At 40.7% G+C, this 27,470-nt stretch overlaps 1 protein-coding gene across 1 annotated transcript; it reads right to left on the reverse strand.

Moving 5' to 3' along the window:
* LOC124271989 (transmembrane protein 26-like) lies at nt 1-26,486 on the reverse strand. The gene is made up of 3 exons (XM_046707159.1): nt 25,967-26,486; nt 4,793-4,919; nt 1-2,927 (listed from the first exon to the last, which is right to left on the reverse strand). The coding sequence occupies exons 1-3, from the start codon at nt 26,155-26,157 to the stop codon at nt 1,998-2,000; spliced, it is 1,248 nt and encodes a 415-aa protein (XP_046563115.1). The 5' UTR covers nt 26,158-26,486; the 3' UTR covers nt 1-1,997.
* Between the last annotated feature and the right edge of the window lie 984 nt (nt 26,487-27,470).

A 27,470-nucleotide genomic window follows, 5' to 3' on the forward strand; every position in this document is an offset into this window, starting at 1 on the left:
GGTTGTTAAATATATTGTAATACGTTTGTATACATATTTTAGTTCTCCTGGCTACTATCATGTTTATAATCTTACTATGACTTTGGGTTATAGTATTCAACGCATTAGTATAGTTTTTATGGAAGACATGTGAAAGACACATAAGTGACAAAAAAGTAAGTCTGGTGTGCTTCCAGAAAAACAGTTGACTTGCCTTTGCATGTGTTTATGACGGGTGCCACCTGTGAAACAGGATATCATTACCAAACTGATGGCGAATAATACACACATGCTCATGATATCGTAGGTTTATGAATGGATTCTGTTTCTTAACATACCATTGGTCATCTGTGACACCAAACACATTAATCATATTCGTTTACAACACAAACAGACATTCGACAACCATAACATATTAACAAAATACATAGTGAACAATGCTTGTATTCTTAAAACGTTTCACCTTTCATCACTGGTTATCATTAACTATTACTCATTGACATATTGACGACATGAACTGTTTAAAGATGATGAGCTACTGACACAATGTGGGTAGCGAAGAATATCTCGGACCTGTACATGCATAACTCACATTAGATGTAAGGACGATAGTTTGATTGTCACAATAATATCACAATAATGTACAAGTAGGTGATCAACATCATTAAGTTGATGTATAGACATAATACTGAAAATAATGCTTAGAAGTTATATAATAACATGATATATGAAGTAAAGCTATTAATGGTTATATCCCCAAGCGGTCAGTAGAATCCGATTACATATAGGCTCACCCCAAACGGGCCTTGTTTTGAAGGGGTCATCAGTCCCATGTTTCTTGTAGTAAGACGCGAGACAGGGTGATCGGACAAGGTGACTTGATATGATGTCTGTTGTTGTATGCCAACGGGGACATCATGGAACTGAAATCTTGCCGTGAGCTTGAATTATGTTGCAGCTTAGTCCCCTTGTAGTTATTTACACGTGTTCCACTTCTTCTGGTGAGTTATCCCTGTTTGCCAAATCCTGGTCTGTCCATCTCCACCTCATTCCAAACCAACCCAAACCAATAAAAAATAAAACAAAAAACAAAAGAAAAACAAATAAAACCCCCACAAATATATAAAACATAAACATAAAAAAACAAATTTGAAAAACAAAATATCCCAAACAACACATGCAGATGTTCATGAAGAACCGTCTTCGTTTACCTTTCCGAATTCCCTCGTAGCTAACTGTCAGTATGTACCCTCCCTTCCAGATGAACTACCTCATAACAATATATATCTTTGGTGGTCTAGCTTTGATATTTCAGGTTCTAGGATCCGATGAAATATGGGTAATGCGACAAATATATTACTCGAAATACGTTGGAGGACATCCTTCTTTTACGTAACTTGTGTTAAGTTATGTGCCCTGAGAGTAACAACAGTCATATAAGAAAATGGACCATGAACCATGACGATGAGCTATAGCATCATGATAAAATACAAGTGTTCTACTTTTGAGTAACATATACGATGGGATTTCGAGCTCACGAAGTTTTATAACAAAATATATTTTAGCAGAGTAGGGGGTAGCAGAGGTGGGACGAAACTTGATCAGGTCACTCAGCAGAGACGACGACCAATTCAAGCAATGCAGCAATGGCCTGTTAAAAGACTTCCAGCAAGGTGTTAGAGCAAAGTCTGTTACCAGACTCGGAACGGGTGTCTGGCTGCTAATTCTTCAAGAGCAACGTATGAAACTGAACTGGGATAGGTATCGCGTCTTCGGATTTCTTCCCAGTCGACAGGCGAAGATTTCCATCATTCCACATCGCTCTACTCAGACCTAAGTCGTATTCATGTCTTCGTCGTCAACGAACCATCGTCGCGAATTTCCTTCCGGACATGCCAAATGAAAGTGCTTTCAAGCTCTCTTCTTGAAGGATGCCCGCAACGCTTTTCCATTTGGACAATGCATCGATTGGATTGAGAATGATAAGGCCAAGATAACAAATGTTGGGCATTCTAATGTCACAAATGACAGGATTCCAGCGAATCTGCCTTTTTAAGAATGGTTTCTTCTCCCGATGATTGCTCTATGGGTTCCGGTAAGTGTTCAACTTCCGGTCCTTCCGATTTCATTGAAACTGATTCTCCACTGCTGAACCGGAGACTCAACCTCTCTTTGTCGACGTCCGTCTCTCCCGGATGACTCACTCGAATGCCTAGTTTATTCAAACTTCCAATACTGCTAGCTGCTTCAGACGTTGGCCTTGACCTTTGTCTCACAGCTCCACCATTACGTTTTTCACTTTGATAACCTTCATTAACGGCAACATATCTGTCATCCAGGGGACTCTTTTCGTTCTTCATCTCAAACTCAAGCTCATCCTGCCCGTCGCCTTTGTGTCCCTTTCTACAGTAGTTCTCTGAACACAGGATACTCAATCGGTACACTAACAGCAGTATCACAAGCAAGTTCTTGGCAGTGAAGAACACCACGCTGTACGTGAATAACTGAAACTGAAGCATACAGAACAATCGCAGACAGAGGAATGGGCCATCCTGCATTAGCATACTGATGAAGATGGCGATGATCTCCAACTTGACTCCCTCCTTGTGTTCCATCAGTATTGACGTGGTCTTCTCGACGACCTTGGCTCTCCGCGGCCGGTTGTAGATGGTTAAGACTAAGGTAAACTGAAGAATGCTCCAAGTCCACACTGACAGGAGCACGTAGGTGACGACGATGCTGCCTCTCACGACGTCTTCGTCAAAAAGGGAAAACAACTCCATGATATCAGAGGCAATAGCGAGGAAGCTGAAGAGAAGCTGAGAGAGTTGCTCCCGACTGACTTCGCCACGGGGCAGGAGCCATCTGCCCAGGATCATCAGATAGAGCAGACTCTCCTCGATCACCAATACCCAGGTGTCTGGAGTTAACCGAATCGGGACCCGGACCTTGCAGAAGAAAATAAAACATATATATAATATGGACATAAACTTAAAATGTAAAGTACATTTAAGTGTATGAAAAATTATGAAATAGCAAAACACAGCGAGTAACCTGTTTTGAAAATATGTCATTGTTATCATGGCTAGGCTGCTTGAGCTGAAGCGGTTTTTAGAAGTTTTGCAGCTTTGCAAAACACATGAGCACGCCTAAAGTGCGAACACTCAGGGGCAAATTTGTGTTCGTAAATTTGTGCATCGGATCATGTGACAGTTAAGGGACGAAACTATTGATACTTGGCTACAGTGGTAATTGTATTGTAAAGTTGTACTTGCAAAAGGTGATTGCGTTGCACTCATTGATGTTCCTAAAATACATATACTGAACCGTAAAAGAAACGTCACCTTTCAAAACCAAATGCAAAATTTTGTTCTTGCAAGGTGGTGTTTCTATTATGATTGTATCTTTTTGTTAACATGTTTTGCAATCCAAATTGACAGTTATTACCAACATCAGTGTCTTTTCAGATGAAAATCATATCGACCAAACGCACCTAACAAGGCAGACGCGGTAATAGGTTCTGTATGACATTCGTGAAAATGAAGATGCACGTCATATATATCGAGACAGCCCTACCAACGAAAGCGAGTCCAAAACTCGCCTGACTTGTTTTGACACAATCGCCATGCTACGACTTACGAGACATCAGAGGAACCAAGCCTTGAGACAATTGCAAGTTGGCCAGGCTGCACGGAGGGCAACTCAGCATCGAAATTGGCATTATCGACAATGGACCACTGTGCTTTTTTCTGATTAAAGCCGATATTGTGTTTCGACAGCAATGGCAGTGTGAGAGTATGGCGAAGGCGTGGGGAACGGTTTTGCAATGCGTGTATTGTTGAAAGAGACTCGTGGGATGGTCAAAGCATCATGTTGTGGGGTGAAATCGGTCAGAACCAGAGAGTCCCGTGGTGTTCCATAATCTCGGTCCAGGACGAGGAAACCCCACGTTGTACCACATTTTGGACGTCACATAAATCACATCTTCCAGCAAGACAACGCTCGTGCTCACACTGCCAGAGTAACACTGGACTTCCTAACACAACATGGCATCCAAAACCTACAATGGCCTGCACTCAGTCCGTATTTAAGTCCAGTAGAACACCTTTGGGACGAGATTCAAAGAAGACTGAATGACCTCCACCAAGACTGACAACTGCGGCTGGACTCGATCAGGTATTTCGCAGAGTATGGACCCATGTGCCTATGACCCTCATCAACCGGCTAATTCACTCCATGTACAGACGATGCAACGCTGTCATCGATGTCCATGGATGCCGCACACGATACTGTGACTTTGAGGTATCCTAATGGTACCATTTTGGTGATTTTGTTTGCGTGTACTCCTTTTGTGTGATTCCCGAAAATGTATTAACCATAATTGTCAGGTGTGAACTCAATCCTCCGTTGTGATTGTCAATTAGAGATAATTAAAGTGTGTGGTTTAAGAAACCTCTATCGGTATGGTGTTGTTTTTGGGGTTCAGTATATGTTTGTCTCAATGGTTCCCTAACACAGGTTATCAAGTGAAGTTTTATGTTAAACTGTATGTTCACTTAATTTGAATTACGACAAAATACACATATTTCATAGTAAGGTGCGACACTTGAAGCTTGTAATTTTGTGGGATAGTTTTACAAAGTTGAACTTAATGAATAGACAACTAAAGCAATGGTAGAGATTGTCAGTCAAGCTGCTCAGCTATGTTGCTAAGTATAAATAATGCTGTGACCCAGATTTATCTTTAGTTGTTACGCTGGGTTGGACCAGTGACCAATGGCGTGTCCAGATCTGCACAAACAGTTGAACTGACCCCTGCAATGGCGATGTCGGTGACGGCTGTGATGTTGGTGGTGGCAAACAGTCCTTGGCGATTGATCTCCAGCAACCAAATAGCCGGCATCGTGCTCATCAAGAAGAAGAGGAAACACGGACAGAGCCTGAAACAGTAGGGAGAGTGATGTCAAACGTATCTGATGCTAATTGTCACTGGACCCTGTCTCTAACTTCAACCAGCAAGAGCAGGTGTTTTTCACTAATTGTAAAAGTCATTTTACGACATTATATTAAACGGACCCCTTTGTAAATGCCTTTCACTAAGTATAGATGTGCATAGAGTCGCTTAATGAATGCAGATGAAGAAAGATCAAGCTGAGCTGCATTTAATGAGCCTGCAGGGGTAAATGTGTTCTTTTATCACATCACGGAATAAACCTCGACTGAACATTGAGATAAGAAAACATCTATATTTTTCGGAATGAAAACTCAGGGCGAGTGGCCGATGGGAAGCAAAGACAAAAATAGGACCAGCATTGGTGAATTGAAGGACTTGCGTGTTTGGTGTAATTGTTCTAATATCGTATATATATTACATCGATTTTTTGTTGTTTAACGCCGCACTCAGCAATAGTCCAGCTATATGTCGGCGGTCTGTTAATACTTGAGTCTGGACCAGACAATCTGGTGATCAGCAGCATGAGCATCGATCTACCCAATTTGGATATGACAGGTGTTAATTAAGTCAGCAAACCTGATCACCCGATCCTGTTAGTCGCCTCTTGCAACACACATGGGTTGCTGAAAGTTAATTCTAACCCGGAGCTTCACGGGTCAAACGATTGATAGTATGGCCAATGTTTCAAGCCGTCGGGACACGATGACACACAATAAAACAGGCCTCTTTGAACGACTACACGAACTTTTCATATGCCTCAAACAAAGGGAAGAGGTTACACGGCTCCTCTTTTATCTTTCAAAGTTAATTCTGCACCAATACAAATACAATCTTCCATCGAGTGTGGGAAATATACCGGCAAATGTGTTTGTTATACAATCATTTGAAGCGCTATTAAAAGATACACAACATACTCCCTTTGGTTTGAGCTTTCCTCTCATTTGAAGACAAGCCGCTTTAGACAATTGGAAGGGCGAGTGGTGACAAATTATTCTCTTCTTTACACCTTCTGACTTTACCGTATACATAGCAACCTACAACATCACACACATATGTCTCACGTTATCGGCGGTTGATCAGAAGTGTGGTAACCTGACGCTGGTCGTGCGGTTTCAAATTAAAGAAGCTACTCAAATTAACAGGTTCCACAGTGTCATAAATCTCAAGATAGGTAATTTGATTACAGTATCAGCCGATTCCTGCATACTAACAAATGAAAATAATAGTATTGTATTGCATTGGGAATGTGTCGTTTCATAAAAGAACAATTAACATTTAACAGGCGCATACATCTTTTAGAGTATTTAAATACACAAGTTTGAATTGAGTAAGGAGTGAAAGATGACCAAGAGATAAAGGAAACGTATTTCGTGGACAAAAAGCCCCTCATGGTCCCCCCTCATCACCTCTGTTATAAAAACATTTTGAAAGGCTATGCTTCACGTCACGTTTATGGTGTATATGAGGGATACTTGTCACCGCTCCCTCGGATGAATATAATTGTGTCCACCTGTAATTATCGAAACTTAAAAACGATGAAAGAATATATAAAAAATGAGTGGGTAGGTTACTGAGTTTGGTTTCAAGCCGCAATGCAGTGTTCCAGATACATTTCGGCGGGGGACAGCAGAAAATGTGTTTCAAACACTGTGTGGTGTCACATAAGAACAAAACCACCTGTTACTTCAGGGTTATAAATGGCCTGATGTTTTATATTCTTCTGAATAACATTCGTACAACATAAATACCATAGTCTTAATTTCGCTTATACACTACATACACTACATATTCATGTGTGAATTGTCCGGTCAGGCGTAAAACCCAACTCACTCACTCACTCACTCTGTCATCTCCTCTCAGACATCTGCGCTTAGATCATGAACTGTGCATGGATTCAGCGCGTTACAAGTGGACTGTTATTATTATACTTAGGTGAGTGAATTAATTGGGGTTTAGCAATATTTCAGCATTATCACAGCGCTTCACATATTGTACCAATGTTGGGGAATCGAACCCGGATTTTGACGTGACGAGCGGACGCTTTACCATTTGGCTGCACGGCCTGGCCCATGTGAGTGAGTGAGTGAGTTTAGTTTTACGCCACACACAGCAATATTCCAGCAATATCACGGGGGGAGACACCAGAAATGGGCTTCACACATTTTACCCACGTGTGGAATCGAACACCGGGTTTTCGGCGTGACGGCCATGTGAATTGAACCAGCGGTAGGTACAAACAATCGATAATCACAAACATTAATGTAACACTTCCTTTGAGACCTTTCAACATAGTAAAGAACCGTTTTAACGACCACTGTTCATAGGGCGTGCTGCTGAACTAGAGATATAGGTCGTGCTGATACGTACAACGTGATTTATTACGGTTGTCTTTGAATTGTCGACGTTACGAGCCCTGAGGGTCAGCAACTCCCATTCCAATAAGAATCGAGTTTCCCCATAAATAAACCTTCATATTGTCGTCCCAAACATCCATACCACTTGCGCCATGACAAGTAGCAAATAACTCACTTCATGACTGAAGGAGGACGAATGTACGTTACATAAAGAATGGTCGACTGTCTTAGTCGGTCACCTGTACTTTCTAAAGCGAAAATATACATAGATGAATCAAGAAGGTCAACTCTGGCTAAATGAGAGAAGGACACTGAAGTCTCTATATTTAGGGTCCATGACGAGAGTCACTACTGTATGAAGTCATTTAAACAATTATCTTTTAACACAAATCTCATAACGGGTATCTATGGAACAGTTACGTAGTCACACTATCCACAGCATCTTCGTGCTGACCTGGACAGAAAATCCACATCTATATTATAAGAGGGAACAACCCCTAAAGATAGATAAAATACAGAAGAAGGGGCGAGTGGCGAAGCAATCTAGACTTGTACAGTCATTCTAGACTTGAGTAGGACTCGTTTGAATGTATTTTCCAGGGTCTGGCACAGACTACCGTGCAGGTGCTTGGCCAGTACTGAAATTACATCATGACGTGTCTATTTCGTACGACAGTGTGAAAACCTTCCTGTGTGATACCGGCCGTTATGGCTCATTAACCGGGAGTTGATTGGCTGTCTGGCGTAACTGAACGTTACAGTAGAATGGGCTACTGTCTATAGGACGGTAGAAATATTTTCAGGCACGATCTCTGTGCATTTATGTTACAGATTTCGATAGTGACAAGGGTGAATGTTATTTTCTACAACATAAACATGTAACGGTCATAAAATGTCCGAGTCCCGTTCTGGGATTCGAACCCTGGATCTTCTGATCCAAAGTCAGCAAGCTAACAAGTTAAGGGTGTCATATGTGGGATGAATCCTCGCCCTGCTACAAACAAACCCTTACTTAAAGGCTTAACCAAAGTTACAAACGTCAAAGGCCCGCGTCAGTGCGGGTCTTCCTTCAACATAAAGGTGACACACCTTGATAGAACTGGAACACAGCGTTCAGATCCAAATCACTCACTCACACAACATACATGAACAGAGGCCGATCGGATTGTTATAATAGTTCCTTCGCAGTGTAAGCGCGTATTTCTAACCGTGAGGTTGTTGAGATGGCCGCGTTTGATTTGATATAATTTTAGCGTTTCTAAGTATGAAATTTGTATGTCAGACCTGGTTTATATATAAATGCAAAACCAACCAAAATCACACGAGTTATTTGAGGCCTCAAACTGAAGTCCTACTTTCCCGTTGCATAGTTATTACATACTTTCGAGTAACGGATGCACCTCACCGCAAAACATGATTTATATATACAAATATTTCCTCTCAAATATACACCAATCGTATATCACTTTTCCTGTCTATTTGTCATCATTTACTTGTTGCTCAGTCAATTACTTTATGGCGGATATAATTAGTTGCAGCACCACTCAGTCCGGCAGTCCTGACAATGACACTTGAAACTCAGTGAGCAAATGACAGTTGATGATGATGATGATGATGATGATGATGATATTTAACGTGTGCTCTCTAACAATGCGTATTGACACCTGTGCCGTGACCAACGTTTATCCTTGCATCTATAGGTGTTTATTATAATGATGATGGTGTCAGTGGCATAAATACATCATTGCAATCAGTGATTCCTATTTCTCATATAACAATGTATCTCAATGTCTACTTGATGTGGTGAATGTATTTGAAAGTATGTATATGCATGTAACTTTGTCAAAAGTGAAAGTTTATAGCTGCAATTTTAGTACAACAGACGGGATATACCCATGTCTGGGCGTGAAGTGCCCTAGTTTGTCGTAACACAGTTTTAAGGATAACATATCACAAACACCTGTCCTACCCTGCAACTGGCTGAAAGCAACACTACTTTGCCGACACCAGAGAGACGTACACGGCTGGGTCCGCCATGCCCGAGTGGCTTTGGCAACATCGTACAACTGCAATACTGCTGAAACAAATATACACTCATGATATAGTCACAACTAGACAATCGATATCTTATGGATGTGTAAAGGGGTTTGCCTCTTTTATTTGAGTAAAGTATTTCTGGGGTATAGTTATTACTATACAACAACATATTTGTCCCCCATATCCCTGTCTAAATATTTTCACCACCTATCACGATTATAAATGTTTTAGTGAGATCATGTTACTGTTGTCTCCAGTATCACGGTGACGTTGCATATATATACATGTTTAAACTATCCAGTTATTTCACACAGCCGTATCACATTCTTTTTCCATTTCTAAATAAACATAAATTAACACGTATATTCGAACATATTTTGTTACCTATAGACATCACATAAAACTTCATCAAAAAGGATGTCAACACCTCAGGTGGGAGTCACATTACATTCAAGATGGTGCGTAAACTTAACATAAAGTATACCTTGCAATCATTTGTATCATTTCAATGGCTTCAAGAGGTTTTCAACCGGGACGGTTATGGTAAGAGGCCGAGTAGGCCAATAGCCCGAAAGGCGACTATTCTGTAATTGGTCTCGATTAAAGGAATCTAGGTAAGGTGGTGATAAAGACTCTTTTACGCACCAGTAGACCAATGAATTCCCTTCTACATTTTGATGGGATATTGGATGAAGAATAACATAACGCATTCATGTTCAGCTTCTGTTTCGAAATACCCTTGAAGACATACTACGGCGCTGGAATGCGTCATTGTAGAGGCTTTTCACAAGTATAATTCTAGGTCAAAATTCAAGGGTTAACGCTAGACTTTTGACTTAAGTCGATGATAGGGCCCGCAGTTTCTGTGCTAGTACACGTGGCAATGTTTGAAGCGAGTTGTTTCAGGACGTTCAGACAGTCATGTTTACTGACATTGATATGCCCATCATGTTGTACATAATTCTCATTCATTGGATTGTATACATAGGCTTGACTGACTGCATGCAAAGGACTCAGTACAGTACAAAATGTTTTATGTTTGTCATGCAGTAATTGTTGGGGAGTGGAGGTAGGATATAGTGGTTACCTCATTCAATTGTTGAGGACACGCGATCAAGATCAGTTCCATACACGTTCAATTAAACTACTTCTGATCTCATTCACCATTTGATCGTCGAGGAAATTTCACCAAAACCGAGAACTCCACAAGAAATGCGAAGATGTGGATTGTTATAACTTTTTGAGTTTCGACACTCTGGTATTCGGTTTGCTTCCATGTATATGGATCAGCCTTTATTACTGGAAGGCAACAGGCCAACAGCACATGTATCGCAATGTACATTGAGGGTCAAACGATGGAATAGACTTGAAAATGGGATTTGTCCCACAAATTACGAATGGTATCCAGCCATAAGGAAGCTGAAAAGTGTAGCCAAACCCCCAGAAACGTTTGATCCAAAACCACACCCACATCAAATGAATCACAATCGAAAAAAACCACGCACGTAATGGTAGTTCGGCTTTCAGCAACCATTACAAACAGAGGAACACATACACAATGCAAAACTTCATTTACAAAATTCAAATTACCCTGCCTGCACGATTTCTGATTTATTACTGCATTTTAAAAGTCTTGATAATTGCACACGTGTTATCAAACAAACATAAACTTCAATGAAGAGGAAATAATAAACCCTATGAACTCGACGGAACAGTTTTTGCAACCGGAGCTTAATTTCAAAATGAGCTTTATCTAACAGTGCAATGACGTGCGATATCAGACAATCAGTCACGCATCCTTGTTCCATCACTGATGATAAAGGGGCGGTTGGTTAGCCCGGTGGTTAAAGCTTTAGCTTGTCAGGCCGAAGACCCGGTTCGATTCCCCACGTATGAGTAATGTGAGAAGCAAAGTTCAAGTGGGACAGTATCCGAACATCTAGTATCAATACAGTTATCGGTGATTTATGAGTTTATATTAGCAAATCGTGATGTAAACGATTTACGTTTGGACGCGGCATAACACAAAATTCGCTCACTTTTCTTTTGGGTTCTCTGGTCTCTTCTGTGATCATAATTTGGAGTTTTCAAGCTTTCCGGGTAAGTAAGCGGTATAGTGGACGTTTCAAGAAGGTCTTTCGTGGGAACAACAGGGCTTTAACCTACAGTAGTTATAGTCCAATCTTCAAACAGCCTTTCAGTTTAATTTACATTCTATTTCATTTTATTTTAATATATACTGACGTACATAAGAAACTACACACCTGGTGGTTTGGGATTATTCCCAATAAAGCTATAAATATTTTGCAAGCAATGTTGTTATTGGGTACAATATCTGTGGTGTTTTGGAAACACTTGCACAATATTTGTGACAAGGCAGAATCAAAACACTTTTTAAACATTAATGCTGTTTTCCAAAAAATATTTTACAAAAGAATCAGGTGTGTACTTTCTTTTGAACGTCAGTTTATTTCAGATTCCAAAAGAAAAGTGCCATGGTTGGTGACATGAACATGACCAATTTTGAATTCAGTGCAGTGGATCAATGCAATCGGTTCACGACAGTCATGCATCTGGTCAATGCAACCGGTTCACTAGAACATGTTAAGATATTTTGATACATTTAAGATCAGAAGATTAGAAGACTTACGGTAACCATGCTCAACAACTAACCCCATAAGAGCTGTTACTCTCACAGTGTTTACCCTTGGCCAACTCCACCACCCGACGCCACCAGTCCTATGTACATCACGCCACACATAACTATACCGAGTAGAAAAATCCTTGCAGAACAAACAAAGTAGACGGGTCATGTATGATACATTATACACTCTCGACGTTCCGGAACATTGTTTGCAGGATCTAAACTATAGATAAAAATCGTGCCATTTCACACCAGCGTCTGACATGAGAAATACTTCAACTGTGATCACGTTCACGTTCTATATGACGCGTGCTTAAACTATAGTTGATGGATGTGGTCCAGGATACTTTGAAGTTCGAGGTTAGAGCTGTGTGTTACTGTGTGTACACTTGCTCAAACATTAAGGTTCTGCAAGTCCAACAGTATAATACCTCCTCAACAATGACAGATGGTTGCGGGTGGTTCTGGAGTAGTCAGGTGTCTTGAGGATATGTACCAGAACACATGGTATTATAAATCGTGGAACAGTTAGGTGTCTTGAGGATATGTACCATAACACATGGTACTATAGATCGTGGAGCAGTCATGTGTCTAGTGGATATATACCATGACACATGGTAGTATATGTCGTGTAGCAGTCAGGTTTCAAGGTGATAGACCTTAACACATCCTATTATTTGTCGTGGGACAGTTAGGTCTCTGGAGGATAGACGATAACACATCGAATTATACAACTGTCCATTTAACTGTCATTTGACAGACACATGTGACCCATTCACCATCACGTCCATCTCTCTGCCCACAGCCATATCTGGTTTGAAGAATATCCGCAACGTCTTGTCTTTTTTCGAACTGGGTTCAAACCCAATCTGTGCTGTCAGGAGGGTACAGGGTACGTATCATAATTGAGAAGGGAGTATAACATGAACAGTAAATTTAAATCTACATATCTGTCCGCCTGTTTTGAGATAGGAACTGGACAAACTTAATATTTTAGAAAATGAATGCAAGGTAGGTATTGAGTCTTGACATTATTCTAATGCTTGCATCAGACATGTTAGCAAGTCAGCTACTGGAAGCTCATTAGGATGAATGCCGACTCACGTACTCGTGATATCAGACATCTGTATGTAACCTAGACTTCAACTCGAGGTATCAGTACTTCATATGACACCATCACCATCACTAGAATCTTTCTTCCTTTGACTCCGTCTAATCTCACCTCATCACTTCTAATCCTACCACGTGACACGTTAGTCTTTCTTTCTCGCTTCACCTAGTTCTCAATCTGATTACCCTACTTCCATTTTGTCCAGTATATCATTCCACGAATACATATATCAGTCCTGTCCACCATACCTCCTGCTTAACAGATCACATCTCATTCAAAGGTTCAATAGAGCTTTCAAACCGTTGGACATGGTAGACATGTGGGGGACCTTTTCAAATTTGGCAATGACCAGAAATGATGTCCGATGCAATTCCAAGTGACTTGTACCATACGTTCCCGTTGTTTGACAGGTAAATAATTGTCTTGACTTTGCATGTGTTTCGGATGGATGTCACCGGTGGGGCAGGATATGGTCGCCTGTCACTTCTGTCTGCTATCATTGCTATTTGTTATGGATTCATGTATAGATTCACATGATATTGTCAATTCCCCACTTGGGTACATTGTGTGAAGCTCATTTCTGGCTCATTTCACCGTTATGCATCTTTTCGCGAACACCTGGTGTCATCACTGATTTTCAGTGATCCAGTCATATAATTGTCACAAGTAGTTTTACCTTTACACCAAACCGAATCTGTTTCTGAGGATAGTAACTTTAGACATTCTATATTTTAGCCAGTGTAGCCGTTTCAATAGAATCATTATCATCACTATAGTAGTGTATGGAAACTCTCTTATCTCGAACTACGGACAGCCAGGTTCCAAGGTATGTGATATATTGTCCCTTGGTACCTGATCTAATTGTTACCTATGCCGTGGACAGAATGCCATGCACGCTTGACCCCCGGTTTGTGGTGGCTCAGTAATGGTGTGGGGTGGAATCCTTGTCTGGCAGAACACCTTTACATGTTATTCCCGGACGGGTCACCAGGCATTCTTGCACTGACGACATCTTGGTTGCACACGTCGACGTCGTTTTGTGTTTCAGGATGTAGGGGAATATAACCACCTTATCATGGCCAGCACTCAGTCCAGATTTGTCACCCTTCGAACAAGTCTGGGATATCCTTGCACGGCGTATAGGTCATCGTCAACAACCACCGACCACTCTCAACAAACGTGGTGGAAGAATGGGACGGAATGAACCAAGCTGAAATTTGACGTTTGATTAGGAATCGAATCCGAGATTGTCTTACGAATAGAAGCGGATTCACGCGATTTTACAAACAAAAACAGGGAACATCAACCTATATATCCGAATGGAGAACGAGTCTTCTTACCTCACCTCCTAACAACATTGCACTTAAATGTGCATACATTGGTCCGAATCGATAAGTGAGTGATTGAGTATGGTTTTACGCCGCCTTTAGCAATATTCCAGCAACATCACGACGGGGACACCAGAAATAGGCTTCACACACTGTACTTATGTGGAGAATCGAACCTAGGACTTCGGCGTGACGAGCCAACGCTTTAACCACTAGGCTACCCCACCGCCCCCGAATCGTTTAGAATATCACAGTGAGACGTATATTCGTTCAAAAGCGGACGACAAGAAACAACCCATTCTCCTTCATCTGTTAAATTCAGAAATCATCGTGAATATATGTAGCATGATATATTACTTCAAGATACATAAACATATAATGTGATTGCAAAGTTTCGGCAAATCATACAAGGAACATAAGAAAACCTTACACGTACCTCTCAAAATTCTACTCCGACAAGTTAATGCTAATGAGAGTATCTTTCTATGTCTGTTAGAACCTCTATACTTTATTTTTGACCAATTTCTTGTAAAGCTTATAACAAACGTACATGGTTGTTCCATAATAATGTGATGGCTTGAGCATGGATTATATACCATTAGCCGTCAATACGACAACACCATCCCCGCGATGTCGTCACATGGAGTCAAGAGTCTGACGTTGAGGGGTTGAGGGACACTACATGGTCACTGTCTAATCCTGATCGACAAACACCCATTTAGGACAATTACAGCACCTAATGGACACCCGGCTTTAAAGGGTCAATACCTACTTGAATGTGACTCGATAGAGAGTTTCTGTACATACAATTGACGTTTGAAATAGGAGGATATCTGGGGTAAACCGTGTAAACATGTTTTGCATATCCTGAGCCGTGTCTACAAACGTGATATCACACAGTCTCACCGTGTTTGACTTACCAAGGGGTTTATTATTTATTTGTGAGTTTTCTCTTGACAAAATGATATATTTTTACCTACTCAGATTGTCAATGTCAAGGAGTTATTTAACATGTAAACATGTTACCCGAAACCCTTTTGTATTGTAAAAGGGTAAAGACATTTGTAATGTATTAACTAATGTACACGCCTACTCTATATTACTTTTTTATTTTTAAAAGTAATTATAAAAATAGAAAGATTCTTTGAATACTGATTTAGCCCCAGTGTTGGTCCCGTTTGGACATAACATCGCTATGAAGAGATATTTCAGACTGGAAATCAAAATCTCCGCGAAGTATGCCACCAGCATGTGTATGTTTGTTAACCATGTAGATAATATGCTGTCTTAAGGTAGCATGCATTATGAACATGGATGGGTGGATGGATGGATGGAACAACAATACAGTTGTTGAAGTAGAGATATTACGTGACAGCTTTGGAAAATAATGTTCTATACCGGATGTATGATTTACATCTGATCACTACTCGGTACGAATTATGTGAGATATGTGACAACAACAGTCTCACCACATATCCCGGATACTATCATATCCTTTACAGCGTGTCACGGAGGGCATGCATTCATTACAAGTATTCCTCCCTGGTATATATAGCGGGTACTATTACTGTCATTATATACGAGGTGGCTTGCAGATGTTCGCTGTCCTCTTTAGTCCACGAGAACAAAACGATTTAATGGTTCCTCGGAAGAAGGGGACAGTTAATATGAAATCGTGGTCAGAGTATGGAGTATGGCTATTGAGGACGTCGTTGCTTTGGCTATCTCCGGGTTTACAGTGATCTTCAGCTACCCATCGTGCTGATAACTGGATTGTCTGGTCCAGACTCAATTGATTACAAACCGCCGTCATATAGCTGGAATATTGCTGAGGGCGGCTTTATCAACAACTACAAACCAAACTTGCTTGTCTGACATTGGTATTACTACATATATTATACATTTAGATCTGCTATATATATACTGAGTCAAAAAAGAAACTTCACATTCTTTCTTCAGGGCACTATAAAAGAACACGAGATGGTAAGATGGTTAAATTGTTATTATTTCATTGCTGAGATCTGTGTGATGTACTCGATACACTGACAGTGCCATAATCAGTTCCATTAGGCTACACCGCCGTTCCAAAACATGGGTATACAGAATGTCAAGTCACAAGAATAAAAATGCGAAATTTCTCAGTTCAATATCGTGTATGGCCGCCCCGCGCAGTCACCACTGCCAAACACCGCCTCCTCATCGACTGCCTGATGCTTGTGAACACGTGGTTGGGGATTCTGCGCCATTGCTCTTGCAAGGCAGCGCCAAGTTCCTGCAAATTCTGCGGTTGGTTCCTAAGACCACGAAGCCTTCTCCCAAGCATCCCAAACGTGCTCTATTGGATTAAGGTCAGGGGACCTCGATGGCCAGTCCATGACGTTGATTCCAGCGTTTTGAAGGAAATTTCGTGTCAACATCGCGGTATGCGGCCGAGCATTATCATGTTGGAACTGTTTGACCTGGGCCATGAGCCGCCATGAAAGGAACGAGTTCAGGGGTGAGCACCTGGTCGCGGTAAGCAGCAGCTGTGAGGTTTCCACGGATGACCAGAAGTCGGGAACGGTTGTTCCCACAGAAAGCACCCCACACCATGCAACTTCCGCCCCCGAATCTGTCGACTTCCTGTACACAACAGTGGGCATACCGTTCACGACGTCGTCTCCAGACTCTATGCCTGCCGTCCGCGAATCTGAGGGTAAACCTGGATTCATCGCTAAAGACGACTCGATTCCAGTCTCTCTGGGTCCATCGGAGGTGACGTTGGGCCCACAGCAGACGTTGACGTTGATGAAACGGCGTCAATATTGGCCCACGATATGGACGTCGAGAATGGAGATTGGCAGCCCGCAACTGATTTCGAATGGTCTGTGAGGACAGTCGACCTCTAAACATCTCAGCCCTGGCTCGTGTAGCCGGCAGAAATCTGTCACGTAGGTGACGTAGGACGATTTGACGGTCTTCTGCTCGTGACGTCACACGTGGACGACCCGACCTTGGGCGATCAGAAGTGGTGCCAGTTTGTTGTAGACGACCTCGCAAGTCATACACAGTACGACGGCTGCATCCCATTGCTCTTGCGACGTCAATAACTGATCTTCCCGCTTGCAACATGCCAACGGCACGTTCACGTTGCACATTTGACAATCGTGGCATTTCAAGTACCGTTAGAACTGTGGTTTAAAAGTGTTTTTTCAATTCTTGAGGCCAATGCAAACACGTGCATATGAAGAAAACTTCGATGCGAAGATCACGTGATCGACTGCACGTGCAAAACCTGATTTGGCACTAACATCATTTGCACGACGAATGGATGGGTTTGAGTGGGTTTTGCTAACGTTTTTCTAGAGTCGAAAGATAGGGATCCCATTTCGGATACATAGATGTATCATCAGAGAAAAATTATTCATTATTTTATCAAATTACATTTTGTGAAGTTTCTTTTTTGACTCAGTATAGTATTATCATATATATTGGTATTACTACATATATTACTGTAACTACATTTATATCTAGTATATATACCATATATATGTGTATTACTACATACCTGTATATTGCTACATTTATATCTGGTATATATACCATATATATGGGTATTACTACATATATTATTACATTTATATCTGGTATATATACCATATATATGGGTATTACTATATATATTACTACATTATATCTAGTATATATACCATATATATTGGTATTATTACATATATTACTCATTATATCTAGTATATATACCATATATATTGGTATTACTACATTTATATCTGGTATATATACCAAATATATAGGTATTACTACATATATTAATACATCCATATCTGGTATATTTACCATATACATGGGTATTACTACATATATTAATACATTTATATCTGATGTATATAATATATATATTGGTATTACTACATATATTACTACATATATATCTGGTATATATATATATACCATATATATGGGTATTACTACATATATTACTACATTATATCTGGTATATATACCATATATATTGGTATTACTACATATATTACTCATTATATCTAGTATATATACCATATATATTGGTATTACTACATTTATATCTGGTATATATACCATACATATGGGTATTACTACATATATTAATACATTTATATCTGGTATATTATACGATATACATGGGTATTACTACATATATTAATACATTTATATCTGATGTATATACTATATATATTGGTATTAGTACATATATACATACATATAAAAGCCTGGCTAATAAGATCAGTAATCGGAAATATCGTCGATTGGTAGAATTATTAATGATTGTTGATATGTTCCGAAACTATTATCATGAGAAACAGTGTTAATATCTTAGTCAATACCCAAAGCTACGTCTTTATAAATAGGCATCTTCTAAATTATGTTCAGGATGCTGTTTTGTTCGTAATCCATGCTTAAATATGTCTCCCATCGCCTGTGATGTGAAACATGATGCTTTCTTTCAGACTTTCTGTATATAATGATACTGTCTGCGGGAAGAATAACCTCAACCTCTCAGCGTAATTGTCCATGGAAAACTGGGGTACCGTTGCACAATGTATAATCATTAAAGTCATTGTAACTTGTATTGTTTACAATATTTGAAGCTGCTGCTGGACACTTCCATCCCATTCCATCCCATCCCATCCCATCCCATCCCATCACATCACATTCTATCCCATACCATCACATTCCATCCCATACCATCACATTCCCTCCCATCACATCCCATCACATCACATCACATTCCAGTCCATACCATCACATTCCATCTCATACCATCACATTCCATCCCATCCTAGCCCATCCCATCCCGTCCCATCACATCACATTCTATCCCATACCATCACATTCCAGTCCATACCATCACATTCCATCTCATACCATCACATTCCATCCCATCCTAGCCCATCCCATCCCGTCCCATCACATCACATTCAATCCCATACCATCACATTCCAGTCCATACCATCATATTCCATCCCATACCATCAGATTCCATCCCATCCCATCCCATCCCATCACATCACATTCCATCTCATACCATCACATTCCATCCCATCCTAGCCCATCCCATCCCATCCCATCCCATCACATCCCATCACATCCATCCCATGCCATCACATTCCAGTCCATACGACCACATTCCATCTCATACCATCACATTCCATTCCAACAAATCCCATCACATACCATCAAATTCCATCACATACCATCACATTCTATTGCTGATGCAATAAAGGAATCATTTTTCATTCCTCACATTCTATGGAAGGCCTCAGATTCGTAACCCTCCTGTAAAAAATGATCCATCCCGCATATAGCTAAAATGTCATTATGACAGCTGAGATATGATCGTAAAACAGCAGATCATACAACGTAACATTACACAAATGTCAACGTAACACAAAATAAATGTCAACTGAACAATACATACACATCAACGTAACAAAACTGAAATGTCAACATAATTCAACATAACTGTCATCCTCATTGCAGTGGTGAGTTTCAGTGTGCCACATGTGGAAAAGATACAGCAACAACGACCTGTAACGTCTTTACAAACATGTTGCGCTGACAAAGCACAGATGTTGCCGACAACGCCACAAATTCCAAGACACTCGCTGTCTCATGTACTGATTAAAAGGCGTGTTTATAATCTGTTCTATAAAACAAACAACATAAAATATGTACGAATAACTTGAACATTTTATTTGCCGCACATAATTTTTCTGCAGCTCTTGAATAAATTTAATTGAAACTCCGCCGCTTCAATTAGCCTAAGAATCAGACATACAACCAGACTCACACGTGCACTTCCTTCCTTCCAGGCGCGACCCAGATTTCAAGCAGCATCTTCACCTTTGACATTACCAGTGATGCCAAAGATGCTGACACTGCTATCCTTGGAGCCATGATGAACACAACCTGTCTGTTGACCTGCTTCTGAAAGCTGGGTTAAATACGCTCTTTATACTTTATCTGTGTTATCACAGGGTGCATTGAGGGATCCGGTTCCTGGAAGGTTACTGCGTACAGATAATGTTCGCATGATACTCTTTACAAAGGATAACCTATGCTCTATTTAATATCTCGTTCTAAAGGTGGTAATTACGTGTGGTTCCAATAGTCTACATTCATCTGTATTAAGATATACCTAAAGAGAAATGTGTCATTGTTTGTCATCATCATCATCATCATCATCATCATCATCATCATCGCCGCCGTCACTATCATCATCATTGACAACTGCAATTTCTTCAAAATCACACATCATAAAGATGAATACAGTACTATCAGAACCTTTAATAATATTCGTGGGGATGCCATGGCCGATTCTACAAGGAACTGTGTGATGTCACAACATGACTACAAAATGACATATTAACCAAATATTAACCATCCTCGACCCGAACCTCGGTCACGTCACAGATGCAAAATGCCAGCCTCTAACACAGCGGACGCCACTATACAGATGGCATATAATGTATACCAGTTTGTATATTTTATTATTTTATTTGCAATGTTTTGTCGTCGTCTTTGTTCGCTGCCAAATAGTACATACAGCCACATCCTCATCATATAACGTTATCGTTGCGTCATAGTAAACAATTTTACATGGACAAAACGACCCTCTGCCTCAGACAACCGACCTTGAAATAATCATCATAATATAATATCGCAATAAGTTGCCGTCATTACTGATGCTATCGCAATAAATGTCCACTTTCATATCTGGTTTTATTAACCATCCGGAGCGCAGATAATGATTATATGATTCATGTGATATATGGTCAGATACATTTTCACACTAATGATCAATTTAATAATAAGCCAAACGTGCTGAGAGACATTACAGTTTGTAATGCTGTAATCCAATAGGACCGTGGCACCATAGAACATAATGATATCAAAACAACCCTCGTGTCATACGGAATCTTCAATGGAGTAGCCCCTGTCCAAAGTCTGTCGAACAAATACACCCTACAGTACGTTCTCCATCAGCTGGAGGTCTTTCAGGTCTTCAAAACATCATTGTCAGCTTATTCACCCGCCTCGACAAAAGTAGGTCAACATTGCTCAAAAGAAATTGAAATAAGGACACACACTTGACAAAAAACAAGTCTTAAAAAGGTTTTCGAGGCTTGGCGTTATCAAACAGTTTACGTGGTAGTTGGTGGCTTTTAGCGACCTAGACAAACAAGTAGAGTGTGTACAGGCCGCTTGTGGGGTCAGTCTGTATTGTCCTTAGTTGTAATCATTACCATCAGTCTGGAATGACAGCAGAGGAAGATGTCACCGTCAGCATGCTCGTGAGACATCATGGAGTCAGATATATCGTCGTCTTGAGGATCTTAATGTAGATTAAAGTTGATGTAATCAATACATAAGCATACGATTTTATGGATAACAACACCGTTTCATGGATGCTCACTGCAATACATACGATATTATGGATAACAACTTGTTGCTTATTGCATAGATTGCGCATACAATAGAACAATAAAATACGTGTTATTTATATAGAAGTAAGCTTCATTATTGACTGACCAACTTTTAGAATACCGATCAAATATCGGCCGATGATTTATTTATGTCCTTCTATAGATGTTCAGTAATTTCTCGAAGTCCTCTAGAACATTGGAAATATGTATTCATCGGTTCATTCGAGACAGCCAGAATGCCGATATTAGACCACAGGCTATACATTTGAATAGTCTTAAGCAGTACATGGGGTTAAACTAGTTCGAGTTAACAGGGTTTTATAACATCGAACACCTCACAATGTTATTTCTCGAACACCCGGTGTTTCCGTGTGGTAGTGATTTGATTGTGACTTATAAACACTTTGTTACGACAATGTTAATCTCGCGTCACGACAAGCATAGGTCGCTCAAGATCAGTTAATATTTTCAATAACGATGCATCTCTTCATATGACAGCAAAGTTGAGAACAAAAGGTACCCCCAACCCACCATACATAAGTAACATATATACATTAAAAGGAGCAAAGGCATTTAGAATACATATTGTTCGACAAAATGAGTTTTAACTAGAAGCGAGTAGGGAAGTGTACATTTTTTAGAAGAAATCAGATTCGGTCTCTACGAATATCCAAATAAATCCCGTTGTTGTCGTTAAACAATCGCCTTTTCAAATCATTATAAACATATCCTATTTGTTCGACATTCTTCCTGCAAACCTTGTATTTACGCAACGGCTTAACTCCACATTACACTTGCCTGGAAGTCAGAACAGTATTCAGGTGTTAAGACCAACGACAACGTGGATAATACCTGGTTTAAAGGGACCTCATATGTGGGTCCTAGTAAGATTGATTTACAGTCAATTAATGCCAGCCCTTGATGACCCATTAAAAGGCACAGACACATAAATTGCGTTGCGCAGTAAAAGTATGGTGGAACAGGATATTAAATAACGCCGACTCATGTTTTCGTGTGGTGAAGGATCCTCCCACGAATATAAAATTAAAGCCATTATTCAAACGCGTTCAAGGAGAAATATACTCCCAAAAAAGAAACGCATCATGAAAATAGCAATTTCATGTAGCAATGAATTAAAACGTGATTCATTTTACAAAAGGTTTTGCTCTGTTTATGAGTCCTATGGTGTTTATGTTTTGAAACATCACAACAAAACGCACCATCCGTAAAATACCCGTATTTAAAAGCTTGATTTTAAATTTCGGCGTGTAGTGCAATGCACGTGAAAGTTGGGGATCAGATAGTCTCAATGATCGGTATAAAAGGTTGATCGCTGTCTGTCGATTATTCACTGTATTTGGAATATTGTTGACGATCGCAAAATGCCACGTCTAAGTGAAGCCAGCCGCCATATCGCCATTGGTTTGCTTGAAGCTGGCCAGTCTCAACGTGCAGTTGCCCGACGCATGAATGTTCACCAAAGCACCATTTCACGGCTCTGGGAGAGATATCGCCAGTAGAATGCGGTAGCAGATGCCCCTCGTAGGGGGCGACCTCGAGCGACCACTGCGGCGCAGGATCACTACATCCGGGTACATCACCTGCGTTATCGAACAGCTACGGCAACCAGTACCGCTCGACAAATACCCGGATTGAGGAGGCTTTCTGTACAGACCGCCAGGAACAGGTTGCGAGAGGCTGGTTTACGTGCCAGAAGACCTTATTTTGGCCCTGTGCTTCGACAACAACATCGTCGATATCGAGTTCAATGGTGCACCAACGTTCAGGCCTGGAACCTACCGAATTGGCGTAGAATCTGGTTCAGTGATGAATCACGATTTCTATTGGAACGATGATGTGGGGAGCGATCACCTGCCGTAGGAGAAGTGATTTGGTGATGGTCCAGGGCAACCTGACAGCACAACGGTACTGTGACGAAATCCTACGCCCACACCTCCTTCCAAACATTGATCGCCAGAGGGAGTTCTTTCAACAGGACAATGCCAGGCCCCACACAGCACGTCACACTAGAGACTTCCTCCAGAACCACAACATCAATGTGCTCCCCTGGCCCTCAAGATCACCGGACTTAAACCCGTGTGGGATGCCCTGGACAGACGGGTGCGACGCCGTAACCCTCAGCCCCAGACACTTCAGCAACTCGCACAGGCACTACAGGCAGAGTTGGCTGCGATTGGGCAACACGAGATTCTGAGACTTAAGTTGATGGTCACGGTCACGGTGGTCACACGAGGTATTGACTTCAGCGCCACCGCACGTCTCCACGTGACACTCAAACTGACTTTCCTCGAGTTGGTGCCAAAGATGGATACGTCTGCATTCCCAGTGTGCAATTTCACTATATTTCATTGGCTCATAAAGCCTACAAGATGTTTCAAAATAAACATAAAAATACAGTTGAAATTCCTATATGCGTTTCTTTTTGGGGCGAGTATATAATTAAATGCTAAGTGTCTTATTTATAGTTTAGTGTCTACTTCTTTATAGGGGAATATGGGTACCTATCGTTAAACGGTACATTGCTCTTTCAAGAGATGCCTTTTAATGAAAATTCTACTTCAGAGTATTTAGGAATTTTAATTTAATTTGAATTAATTACGCTGTTAATGATTAGTGTCTTCGGGTAAATTGAAGCGTTTTAATGCCCCAACAAACGGAAACTCTTTAGTGGTCATATCCGTTAGGTTGAAGTGGAAGATGAACGTTATAATGATAGTAACAGATTTACATTATAAGAGCATGAGACCTTCTTTCTTCCCACGAAAGAAGGTCTTCCCACCTGTAAGATATAAAACACAGTACAATAGGTCAATGTAAATTCTTATCAGTGTTCAGAAACAGCCAGAGGTCCACTTGGAAACTGAGATGTTTATCTTAATGGTCGTGAATACCAGATATCATCGATGAAACATCAAAGAACATCCCTCAGTTGAGTAAGTGTTGTAGACAATCAAATCACAAAATACATGTAGGCTGTAGCTTGAAATCATTGCCATGTGAGTTCACTTCCCGTTATGCCTTTTACATACTTGACAAAGTTGTCCTTGCGTCTCTAAATATTAATGCATGAATATGAAAATATGACATGCGGTTACTCAACCATTTGGGTGATCTTGACCTTCTAAATGAAACCTGTATTAAACCGTCGTCAGGTAGACACTACCAGGGCATACACAGTACACGATGTAGAAAGTACAATTTATATCCTATCAAGGGTTAAGTGTAGTGAATAGGATTAAGGACAAGGTATATACTTTATGATACGGTAAATATGACTAACATATACAAACATTCCTCAGACGCTTATTCAGTTAGTCAATGATTCTATTCAAAGTCTATGTATACTGGTTGGAAGGTGGTCGTATTCAGATATTAACAAACAAGTTATTTAGGGGCAGTGTCGAGTCTGTGGAATCGGAACACGTCTTTCCTGTTTCCGACACCCACATGTGATCTTCGCTGCTTCGTCAGTTAAAACACAGTCACTGACAATTCAAAGGATATGTGACAAGTATGGATTGGCATAGTGTTTTCGGCTTCACACATTTAATGACTTGCTCTATATACTGCAATGATAGGGATATATATTATAATTGAAATATAGTTATTGCACACTGATACGCGGGGATATCATTTAACTTGTTTCATTGTTTCACTTGTTATACTTCTTTATTACATATGTGTTGCACAATATTTGTCAAATTAAATAGTTAGCATGTGATTATATTCAAATTGCATTTTGTATTATATTGTCATAGCCGTAAGAAAATGAGCGTTAAGTTTTGGTGTGTATTATCAATGAACTTCATAAATGGTGTGTCATTGTTTACATTCTATTGAACATTGTTTGCATTCTATTAAACAATGGTTTCATTTGATGAAACTAGCATCTAATGGACAGTGCATGTCTAAAACAAGTTAAAACCAGAACGCGTCTCCGTCTAATATTGGGGTATAATGAGTGAAGCCCATTTCTGCTGTCCTCAGCGTGATGTTGCTGAAATATTGCTAAAGGCGGCGTAAAGCTGAACTCACTCACTCTAATATTGGGGAAAGTATCGACAGTACTTACCATTTCCACTCGATGCCCTCTTTCTTCACAACCACGTATATTCCTTCTATAATGAAAGGCACTGTGGCCAGTGTCAGCAACCAGAACTGGTCATTCTTCCAGACATCGGTCACTCTCCAGATGGCGACTATATTGTGCAAAAACAATACCAGTCTAACGGTCACTGCCTTGACGATATTCATCAAGGCCATGGTGCAAGATCACACCCAGGTGCCCAGTTAGTCTGTACACGCTATCTACACGAGGGAGAGTAGAGCGCAGCCAACCCGTCCCGGTGCTTTAAGCTACAGAATGAGGGACTGCTGCTTGAACGTAGGTGAGCACCTTGTCTCACCCCGTGAACATTTAGTTCCGCTTCTGAAGTAAGGTATGGGGAGCTGGTACCCACCAGTCGGGTATTTAGCCTGGTTTACTCATTGGCTTGTAACATGATGCCTCGTCTAAACTCGTAGACCCGCCTCATCGCTACCCCTCGCACCGGGCGCACTTGTGACTGTTCGGAGCATGCGAGGGCTAGTTGTGGGCATGTGATTGTGTATTGTGAGTACAGGGTCTTTCCTGTATCATATATGACACCCTTTATTGACCCTCGTATGCTCCTTCTCAATACACCCCATTGAGTGAAGGTAACGCATGACATGACTCTTGAAGCTTGTCCGAATCTTTTATCATCAAACGACACGACACCTTATTTTATTTCTTTATAGGGGAGGTAATGTCATGTTTGTGAAAGGAAATAATGACAATTTCACAGAATAGTTTCACACGTCATTCGAAAAGTTACAGCATGTGCTCTCAAAACAAACCAACAGGATGCCATGGAAATGAGAAAATCTGCATTCAAGATGTGTGACTTTTTTACGAGCCACGTATTCCTTTATATGGTGGTGCTATAGCGCAAAGACATTTTATATACTGTTTCACGTCAACAGCTTTATATGTTCTCAAGGCAAACAACATAAAAGGGAACGTATGTATTTGTATGTGCAGGTGAATACAAATATCTACTTGCATTTCCTCGCGTAATTTGATCCCTGAGCAATGCACCTTGTTAATTCAATGTGTGTGAGTACCGTGAGGACGCTGTCGGCCATGTCTGGTTCAGAATCGATTACATACAAAGCAATGAGAACGTAATTTTGCAGTTTGTGGTTGTAAGAATGATGAACATATTTTGTTCATAGCGTCAAGAGTTACATTCTCTCTATATGCTCCGAAAACATTACATTATTAGCTGGTAACCAGAATATTTTGCTTGATGAGTGAGTGAGTGAGTGAGTGCATGCGTGAGTGAGTGAGTGCAGAGTGTCGCGACGGGAGACAAGGGCTTAACAGTGGAATCGAACCCGGGTCTTCTACCTGATGTGCGAACGCTTAAATCGGAAGACCAATCATAGAGTGGTTGGAAGTTGGAACCTACGACGCCCGTCCCTAAAAGGAAAGAGACTGGTGTATATGTGAAAGGACCCTTTCGTGTTAATTCTGCCGTCCCGCCCCCTCCCCC

This window comes from Haliotis rubra, unplaced genomic scaffold, assembly GCF_003918875.1.
Source record: "Haliotis rubra isolate DU_JTF1 unplaced genomic scaffold, ASM391887v1 Scf165, whole genome shotgun sequence".
In the NCBI taxonomy this organism is placed as follows: Eukaryota; Metazoa; Mollusca; class Gastropoda; order Lepetellida; family Haliotidae; genus Haliotis; species Haliotis rubra.